At 43.5% G+C, this 10,448-nt stretch overlaps 1 protein-coding gene across 1 annotated transcript; it reads left to right on the forward strand.

Annotated features, from left to right (window-relative positions):
- The first annotated feature begins 9,125 nt into the window (after positions 1 to 9,125).
- On the forward strand, positions 9,126 to 10,094 carry LOC104272057 (lysophosphatidic acid receptor 1-B-like). The gene has a single exon (XM_009866938.1). The coding sequence runs from the start codon at positions 9,126 to 9,128 to the stop codon at positions 10,092 to 10,094; it is 969 nt and encodes a 322-aa protein (XP_009865240.1).
- The last annotated feature ends 354 nt before the right edge of the window (positions 10,095 to 10,448 follow it).

Genomic DNA, 10,448 nt, shown 5'->3' on the forward strand with positions numbered 1-10,448 from the left:
CTGGAACCTTGCAGACCTTTTGCCTAGCTTTTGCCTCAGTGCAGCGCCAGGCGTGAGGCAAGCCATCTGAGGTGCATCAGCGCAGCTATTAATGGAACACACTCACTGAGACCCATGTATGTCAGGGCAGGAGATGCTGAGCAGAGATCCAAGCTAGATGTTTTCTCCTCCCAGTGCTGGCTGATCTCTGGGCAGGCGGCTGCACCGATATGCCTCAGTTTCCCCTTTGCAGCGTGAGGCTAAGGAAGGCTGCTTCTATATAAAGCCCTGCGAGGACTGTTAGAAATAATTTTAAAACATAGGTGCTATGATATTAGACAGGTCAAGGCTGGAGGCAGTTTGAGAGATGGGCAACCAGTCACATTGGCTAAGTGTGGTGAAGTACGAGGCTGCCCAGACAAGAAAACCAGAGCTGATGGAGGTATGTTACATGAGCTGATAAGTGGGTATCCATTTCTGACAACTAGTGAGATAGAAATGAAATGCTTATTTATTTTTTTTTAAAAAAAGATACCTTCCAAATATAACAAAAATTAATTTAGGCTGTTTCTCAGAAGTTGAGGTTTCCTGAAATGTTTAACTTCGCATCCTGTGAAGGTGCTACCTCAGAAAAAGATTTGGAAAAGGAGGTGGGAAAGAGAGGAGCTTTTTTGTGCGTTAATGACTGTATAGTTTGCCACTACAGACAGGGAAGGAAGCTGAAATGATCAAAGCTAGGAAAAAAGTAACAATAGATATTAAATGTATTCCCTATGTTACTTCCATCTGATAAATGACTAATTATTAAAGCTAATCTAATAAAATTTTTCTAAACAGTCTTTCAAGATCCTGTAATAAATGCCTTAATAGAGCAGTAGATTTAGCAAAGTATTAATCACTCAGTAATCAATATCAAGCAAACACTAGCTGTAGACTTTGGAAGAGCAAGAGTTCTTCGTTTACTGGTACCACAAGTGGCAATCCTCTGGGCAGAGAATTCCTACAGAACACAGACTAAGGAGGAAGGGAAGGTATTTGAACTGTCAGGTAAGAATCTGGAAAAGACAAGCTACAGAGTCATGGATATTGAAAATTCATTAAGAACAGAGCAATGAAAGGTGGGAAACACCCCGGTTCCCCCAGTGCTCAGGCTGTGCTCCTTAAGGCACTTTCTGAGCATCTCAGACCTCTGTGTCTTTAAGTCTGGCAGCTGAATCTTGATCTGCTTTAAACCCGTGTCCCTTTAATAGGCTCTTGCTGCAGTGCTTCCCTCTGATACCTCTGATAATATTGTACCGTATCTCTTTTTTTTTTTTTTTTCCCCTTAATGCAGTCTGGTCTATTTTAGTGCAAACAATAGACCCTTCATTGCTATTAAGAAGTGCAGTGTTTATCTTTAATTTTGAAGCTGTGTGCTGATATTTACATAGGGAAGGTGATTTATTCAACGTTACAGCATTGCTGATCTATTAGAAACATAAAGATACTTTCTGCGTTTTTCAAAACTAATTATAGATTGCTATTTAGTCAGCATAAGTGCATAGTGTACTTATGCACATAGTGCACAGAGTGCAAAAATAGATGGATCTGCTGGGCTAATGCAGCAAAGCCATATCATTCTTTTTCTTTCAGTATGCAACCAGAAGAATTTCACCTTATATCCTAAACAGCAAAAACCCCATGAGAACTAAAGATATCTGAAGTTTCAATAAATTTACAGGTAAAGAAATGTTTTGATTTTTAAAATCTATATATGCAATTAACTATAGAGAACAAGTCAAACCTCACTGACTTTTCTTGGAGGAGGAAGGGAGCAAGAATCTCTAAAGGTGAAAAAAAACACAACCCACTCCAAAAGAACCCACTAGATCATTCATGAGAAAAGGCTGTGCTCGATGTTTTACCACAAATAATAAAAGGCAGAGAAATAAAGAAAACATTCTTCATTTGGGATATAGAAAGATTAGAGAGTCTGCATTGCATGTACTGATAGTCAGAAACAAATAATAAAATAAGTCCCCTTGGTACACAGGGTTAGAAAGAGCAGACAAGGACTTACCTACTGTCTCTGTCTTGAGAATGTGCAGAGAGAACAGAAAAAGGAACGGCAATTCCATTATCTTATTTTAAATAGGCTCAGTGTTGAAATCAGAATTGATTAGACTTCTTAGTATGTGATCATATTTCTGCTCTCAGTTTTATACTGGAGTAAGTAGTGCTGGACAGACCTGAAAGCCATAGCCAGGAAGGTGAACTCCTCCCCTTTGTGATTTCTCCAGATTTACCCTACTCCTGATTTGCCTAAATTTATTCATTTCTCCAAAATGAATGGCAAAGGGAACAAGGCTTTCTAGCACTAAGGAAGTAGCCGGTAGTGAATAACTGGTACTTTGCAACTTTACACACCCTTAGTAACCTATTACTGAAATGTTGCATTTTTATTTACTGATGGTTTTTTTTTCTTTTCCTGACAGCTCACATGATACTCAATTACTGCATGTGCTAAGGTTAGTGATTTGTTTCAAAAGCCCCCAGCTACTTCACTCCCCACCCCTACCCTCTCACCCTCCAAGAGCTGCTCAGCACCAGAGCGCTTTTTTGGGACTAGAAAAAGGGATTTCCGTGTGCAGTAGCAGCGAATGCTTGTTAGGTGGCATACCAATACCTGACTCACATCTGATGTTACACTTAGTGAATTAAGGGAGAGCATACCTTTTGTTTGTTTGTTTGGGGTTTTTAGGGGTACTTTTTAGAAAAAGTAATACTTTTTCTTAACTTTCCTCCTTCTGGTACTGTAGTACAATATATGCAAACTAATTTTTTTTCCTGTCCCCTTTGCTTTTCTGTCTGAATGCTTTAATTCCACATGTCCAATTCAGTGGCAATTCAGACTTTATGCTCAACAAACAGAAGTGCGTGCAGAAAAGTGGCACTGCTACCTTTTTTTTGCTCTATAATTCTCCCTTACAGACACATTTTCACCTTCTCATTTGGGGTTGGATTTTTGATACAGCCGAGGAAAACAAAAGAGAGAGCACAGCTTCTTCCCCTCCCTCCAACACCTTTCCGTCCATGGCGATGCAACCTCTGTGCTGGGTTGGGGGTGAGAAGAAGGATGCTTGAGCCAGTGCTCCTCCACGCAGGGATGGACAGAGTGAAGCGGTGTTACCTGGCTGCGCTGACCAAACCCAGCCATCCAGCAGGGGCTGAGTTAAAAAAAATAGGAGTCAAGAAAGTGCTTCTTGCCTTTTCCAAGAGCTGCGGGCTCCTGGGTGAAGAGTACGGCTGTTCTGCTCTTGGTAGTAGGGTCACACAGGATTGGGACCTTTAATAGCAGCGGGAAATCTGAGAGCTGACTGATGAGCAGGTCTTTTTATTCATAAAAAGGACGCCTATAAATAACAGTCCAACAATGAAGATTTGCTGGGTAGTGTTTTTCCATCCTGGATTAGGTAGATTAAAGCATGAGCAGACGATGATTTGCCTAGCACATGGTGCTAAGATAAATAGTTACTGCAGTGACCAGAACAATAAGGGAATTTGTTGCGTTTTTTAACTTCCTAGTTTGGCAGTCTCGGCGGAGCGAGCTAAGCAAGGTGCATGCCGAGCACGTAGAGAGTGACGGGGCCATGAACGTGGTGGTGTCAGGCAGTGTCAGCCTTCAAGGGCATCTACTTTGCTCTTGGGTTTTTCTCTTTTTCTTTCCTGGCAATGGTCTTCAGTGAGGGAGCTGAAGCAAAGCTCTTTGATGCACTTTTTTTTTTTTTCACTCAATTTGCGTTTAGTTCTCTGAAAGCTAAAAGCCTGCTAGAAACCCTCTGTTTAAGACTGAAAAAGCTGAGAGATGGGAATTTTAATCTTGAAATTCAGGATTCCTGGTTTGGAGGGGAAGGAGTGTTGTTGTTATTTTTTTTTTCTTTTTGTAAATGTTCCAGCCTGGCAATATTAAATCGGTAATAAATTGCAATCCAGTCGTGTTAACTAAGTATTTGTGCTAGAAAATGAAGGCAGGTTCAGGGAAAGACATTCCCTTTCCTTATAAAGTCTGTAAGCTAAATAAATGGGGCTAACATCATATGATCTCCTTTTATTTTTCCCTAAGAAACTTGCCTGGCAAGTGCTTCATTATCAGTTCTTGATGACATCTTTGCACATAGGGATGGTTTTGAAAGGAATTGCACTCTAGGTGGGTTTTACATAAAGTCCTTTGGACATTGAACCTAAATCCATACGAGTATCTTGTTCAGAGAAGATAAGAGATGAATTTATGCAGGGAGTCCGTTGCAGATCACTGAACTCAAGACTATCTTTTCTGGCATAACGATTGCAGTTGTGTCCATAGCTATGGGACAGGTGAGAAGAGGAGGGAATACCAAAACCGGTGAAAACTGCACTTCTCTGTGGGCTCAAGGGCCACAGCAGCAAAGATTTTGGAGATGTTCTCCCCAGCCTGGCTTCTGAAACGCGTGAGAACTGACATTAGCCTGCTGCTACCAAAAAGGGCTTCACGGGAAGTTCAGTGGGACCCGACGTGACGGCTAACGAACCTTGCATGTGTCTGAGCCAAACGAGCCTACCATGTGCTGGCGGAGGAAGCCCAGGGCTGTTCCTAACCTTCCAGCTGAGCGGCTGCACAGGCAGGATGGGGTGAGAGCAGGCTGGATCTGACTCCGTGGCACAAAAGCCTCAGTCCCAGTCTAAGTCAAGGGGGTGACAGAGCTCTCTGTGCTGGGATGCCAAGTTGTTGCTCTTAGGTGAAAGATCTGAGGCTTGTGAGGGTCCAAACCCTCCTGATCTGGGAGGAATTGTTCCTGCAGTGGAGAGGGGGAAGCACTTGGTTTCAGGTATTTATCAGTGTTTGTCTCCCTTTACACGGCGTAATACAATTCCTTAAAGGTGAAAATCAGAGTTCTGGAACCCCAGAGAAATGTTCCGGTTATGCCTAGATGGGGAGAGGCCCTGGACTGTGGGGATGTTCCTGCACCATGCTGCTCTTGTCATTATTTGGTGGCTTGTAGCTAACAGAATGCTACACAGAAGTCAGAGATATTTGAGCCTGATGAGTTTCTGTTCCTGGTGAGGGCCACGAAAGCAGAGCTGGGACACCAGATAACTCAAAACCTGTGGGGCGAAAATTCCTCAAAGAGAGTGGGCGGAGTGGGAGGGCAGAGCTCTCTGTTTGGAAAACATCTCAGAAAAATCTTGGAAGGAGATCATACATCCCACTTGTGTCTCCCTCTCCAGAGAGGAAGACTTTAATCTGCATAAATTAAAACATAAATTGGATAAATAGGCTCCTTATTTGTATTACTCCCTTTCCTGAATGTCCCTTATTTTCAGGCCTCGTGATGCCCATTGAAAGACTGAGCAGGCGGATGCTCTTGCCTCAAGGTTTTGCTGAAGGTCGCGGCAAGCAGGAGCTAAACTTCCTCAGTTCTTAGCTAAGCTGTGTGTCACTTGCCACTTCTTGGCTCAGGTTGTGTGCTGGCCGCGGCTCGGTGGTGTGTAGTTGGAGGGCAGGGACCACTGAGGAGAAAACTTGAACTGTTGCATTTCACAGCAAACAGGGTCTGATGCTTCCAGAATGGGAGTAGGAATTGGAGGTGAGGATAGGGAGAATGTAACAGGAAAGAAACCAGGGCAGTAAACCCCCTTATCCTTTCAGTGCCTTGTTTTTCTTGTGTGTAGTGTATGTACGTGATTTTGAAGGTACCACCACATCATCTGCAGCTTAACTGTGCTATGGGGTTTATTTTCACGGCAGCTTCTCCTGTAGTTTCAGGCATAACTCAAGTTTCTTGCTGTATTATCAGCATAAAGGACATAGAGAATTGCCATTGCGTCACGTTAAGGTAGAAGTGTATGTTGTCCAAGGGTTACTGTGCCAAACTGAGACTCTCTTGAACTAAATTTCCTGTTTTGAAAGCAACTCTGGCATGTCACAGCTGGGGGCTGAGACCTGCTGAGCACTTGGGATTCCAGCTGAAGTCTGAAAGCTGCAGGTGCCCGGCGTTTCTGACAGGGTGAGCTCACTTGTGTGGAGTCAGACTTTCCACAACAGCCACTTGAAAGGAGTAGCCATCAAAAAATGAGCCCGAAGCATCTTGTGTCTCTTTTTTTCAGTCTTTTCGACATGTTCGTTGATCAGTGTCTTCTCCACAGGCATAATCACCAGACAATTACTATTGCAATTTGAGATTCTATGCAAAACAATTCCATTTCATACTTATAAAAAGTATAAAAACGATAGCCATTTGGACATTCACATAAAGAAATATGAAAGCAATTATAGAACTAAGAAGTGTTGTAGAAGGTGAAATCTAGATAAATATCAAGTGAAGACTTGCCAACAGCCAGCGTGCAAAGTGTCAGCCTGAGACACAGGAGATAAGGTTCAGTTCTGAAATGGATTTCTGCGTGATCTTAAGCAAATAATGTGACTGTTCTCCTTTGTAAAATGTCGATAACGCTCTTTCCTCGCAGGTGTGTTGTGAGAATGAGTACAAGTGCGATTGCAAAGTTCCCAGAATACGGGAGTGTAAGAACACCCTTGAATCAAGGTTGTTACACGTAGAGGTTGGGCTGTGCAGTAGCCCTCCTGTCTCACACAGTGGTTTCAGTTCAAACTACTTTTCACCTGGTTTTGAAGCTTGAACTTTATTACAGAGGATTGGAATGTATAAAGCTGGGTTCTTCCATATATCGAACCCCCTAAAAAACCTGTTCTCACAATATTGTCTCCTTTAATCTAGCAATGTTATGCTAATTTTCATGCAATTATGCATTAGGGGAGAAGAGCTGTTTATGCCACTTGATATTATTTTTAATTGCATTCTCACATCATTTAGCATTTCATGCCTGAACACCACGTTTTCAAATTAGAGAAATTCCAAGGAGCATTTTCAGGAATATCTAGGGCGTTTCGGAGTCCCAGTTCATGGATGTGCTCCTCTTAGTAACTAGGGTATTTTTGAAGCTGTTTGACTTTGTGGATAGCCTGCTGCTCTTAGAGGCAGGAGAAAACACAGTCGGAAGAGATGAGGAGGGCACACGGCTTGGTCCGGTGTCCTCTGCTGCTCCTGAGCGATGCGCAGCTGGGCTGCGCGTTCCCTGCTGGTGTCCTCGCCGTTGTTAAAAGGACTTTGCTGACCTGTGCTGCTGGCACTGACAAGGGGACAGAAATAGCAGAGCCCTTGTTCAGCAGCAACTCCCACCCCCTCAAAGGGGTGATTGACAAGTCGGTGTGAGGCAGATTCTGGGTTGCGCAAAAAGATGGTTTATATGAGACGCTCTGTTTCATAGGATTATTAACACATCAGCAGGCTTGATTAATCAACTCTCTGTCCTTATTTGTAGAGAATCACCCTTTGCGCTTCCCTGTGACCATCTGAAGCACCTATTACTCATTTGCATAAAGTATTTGTAACGTAACCATTGTGTACTCCTAATTGCACGCTAACCTGAATACGCTTTCAAACCCTTCTGCTTTGCCAGAGAAAAGAGACGCTACTGAATTTTCCTTTTGAAGCTCAACATTTTAGCACAAATTTCTTATGCTCTAAGTTCCGGCAGAGCTGCCATAGAGCTCACACATTTACAGCTCTAGAGCTGGAGTTGTGGCTGTAATGATGAGATGTCAACACTGAAGGTGGAAAACCCATAAACTTGGCTGAGCTGCCCTGTGATATCACAGCATAATGTTGTTACTAATGCAAAATTGATCCTTTGTTAGGATAACAGTAAAAAAGAAATTAAATCAGAAGAACCATGTAAGCGGTGTGGTTTTGCCTGGATAATTTCATTAAAAGAAAGCTGCTCCGTTGCAGGTAGAGGCCAGGCAGCAGCCGGAGCCCATCAGTGATTTCTCCTTGTATATGGGAATTTTGAATAAAAAGTGAGGTGACCCATACGCAACGTTTGCAAATAAAACCAGCCACTTCGGCGTTGAAAAAACCATCCCTGGTGCAGTTCATCCTGACACCCTGATGTCTGTGTGACTCACCTGAGCTGTTTAAAAACCCCGGTTTCTGTGTTGCTTGTTCCAGCAGTGCCCTCTGCTGCCTGACAGCACCGGCTGTTATCTCCAAGGAGCTTCCCCCCTCCTCATCTCAAGTGTTTTAAATCCAGTTCTCAAAAAATCATTTACCTTTAAAAAAGGCAGAGAAAGAAAAGATGTAATGAGGTTATGTTGTTTTACTAATGTACAAGTCACACATTATCCGTAAATAAGCAAACACAAGATACACTGTGTAAGTATAAATGTCTGATATTTTCTAGCTACATTCTCATCCAAGAATCAAGGTGGGGAAATGGCATTTTCAGAACTACTTAGGCATCTTAAGTCTCTAGTACAATCAATCTACTAAAGGGTTAAGCTTTCCTCCTGCATTTCCTTGTCTGAATTGAATTAACAAGTTTGAGGTTTGTTCCATAGACACGATCTAACTGTGCTTAGAAAACCAGCTTGTGTTGGCTGCATCAGTCTGTGACTGTAGGCAAGAGGCAGTGAACAACTAAGTTTTGTTGCCTCTTGGTCAATCCTGAGGGCTTTAGAAGTTTTGAGATGTTACTAGAATTGATCTGAAATGAGGACTTACATCCTCGCTGAACTGGGATGACACAACGGCGATGTTCTTCGACTTCTGTCAGTCACATAGCTCCCTCTCCAAAACCAAAAAATTACTCCTCTGAGATTTCTGACTCTCTAATCCTTTATCCATCTAATTTATTTGTGAATTAAAAGTGAATTCACAGTCATCCCACCTTAGAATATCCTTAAAGACTTTTGAACTGCTGATGTTATCGTTCATCTTTACAAGAACTGCCCAGATTTTGCTCTTGAGAAAGGTTGCTTTAAGCAAATCATCTGTAAAGTAGCAAATGTGTTTTTCCACTTTTGGTTATCCTAGCAACTTAATGGTAATCGGCTCTGCCTTGAGTTGGCAACCCAAATATTTAAAAACCTGAGTGGTTAAAGTTTAATCCGATGTCATGAGGATGATGTGGCAACAGAAGCTGTGCGTCAGGGTTCACTCTTCGCCTGGAGAACAAGGCAGCAGCGACACTCACGTAGCGTGGTCTCTTACAGAACATGGGATGAGGAAAGCAGACCTTGTTAACAGTTGAAACTGGGATTTTTGTCCACCATGAACGGATACTCAAACTGCTCTGCTAACCACACTAAAATCTGGAATCATTATTTAGTACTTGCACTGGGCATCCCTCAACTGACCATCAACGTAGCATCTGTGATCTTCAACTGCACGGTCATCTTCACCAGAATGGCCATGAAGGATCTGCACAAGCCTATCTCTATACTCTTCTGCAATTTGGCTTTTTCCGACCTCTTCACCAGCTTCTCTGGCTTTTGGATTACATTGCTCTTCATCACCAATCCTGACATAACAATCTTTGGGTCCAAGGATATGCTTGCACCATACGCCTTATATACGTCATCTATTTTATCCACCATCTACAACCTGATAAGCATCGGAATCGAACGTTACCTGGCTGTGGCTGAAAGCATGAGGACACGATTCAGGCTTGCTAGAAGCCATTCCATAGCTGTAGTTTTAATTAACTGGGTTCTCGCTTTCTTTTTGGGCTGCTTGCCGTTGATGGGGTGGAACTGCTTGCACACAGAAAAAAACATCTCGGTCCTCTACAGCCCGTTTTGCGTCAACTACCTCATCTTCATCACCATTCCCAATGTTGTGGTGGCTTTTATTATACCTCTGTTCACTTACCTTAGAATCATCATTATCTTGAGGAAAAGAAAGCTGAGAATGAAAGCATGTGGGCAAGCTACGGGCACCTACAAATCGGCTGAAATCCAGGTTGCCAGAACTAGTACTTGTATTTGGCTCCTGGCACTGATCTCCTACGCTCCTTTTTTCGCTGGGGTCATATTCGACGCGACTAACCAGCAGTGCCACGTTGACCTCTACCCGGGCGTCTACATCTTCCGAAACTGCACGGCGATGCTGATAACCATGAACTGCTTAGGAAACCCCATCATATACACCCTGAAAGCCAAAACTCTAGGGGCTAAACTCAAGGATCTTAAACGTCTCACCACCAACCGCATCCGAGCCTGCACCATCGAGAACATCTAGCCGGGACCGCTCTTGGGCCAGGGATGTCAGCATGCCCGACCTAGGGATGTGGTCGGGGAGAGTGGGGAGTCGCGGAAGCGGGGCTGGAGCTTTGTGGCTTCTCTCAGCAGCTTTCATAGGCTTCAGTAGAGGGTGAACCCGTCGCGGCAGTTTGCGGCTTTCCTTCGGGAAGCGGTCTGGTGTGCGCACCTGCTTTGTCCGGCCTCTAAATGGCAACAGGAGAGCTGGTTTGCCTGGAGACAAAAATAACTCCATTAGCCGTGTTTACTTTGCGTTTGGAAAGAGGCTGCTCTCGCGCTCGCTTCGCTGCTGGGATTCACGTTCCTTTTTCATTATTTGTGTGGTTTTGGAGAC

The sequence above is a fragment of the Apaloderma vittatum genome, unplaced genomic scaffold (assembly GCF_000703405.1).
Source record: "Apaloderma vittatum isolate BGI_N311 unplaced genomic scaffold, ASM70340v1 scaffold42783, whole genome shotgun sequence".
Taxonomy (NCBI): domain Eukaryota; kingdom Metazoa; phylum Chordata; class Aves; order Trogoniformes; family Trogonidae; genus Apaloderma; species Apaloderma vittatum.

What these genes read in the sequence shown, in the direction of transcription:
- LOC104272057 (XM_009866938.1), top strand. Translation starts at nt 9,126, where the DNA reads ATGAACGGATACTCAAACTGCTCTGCTAACCACACTAAAATCTGGAAT.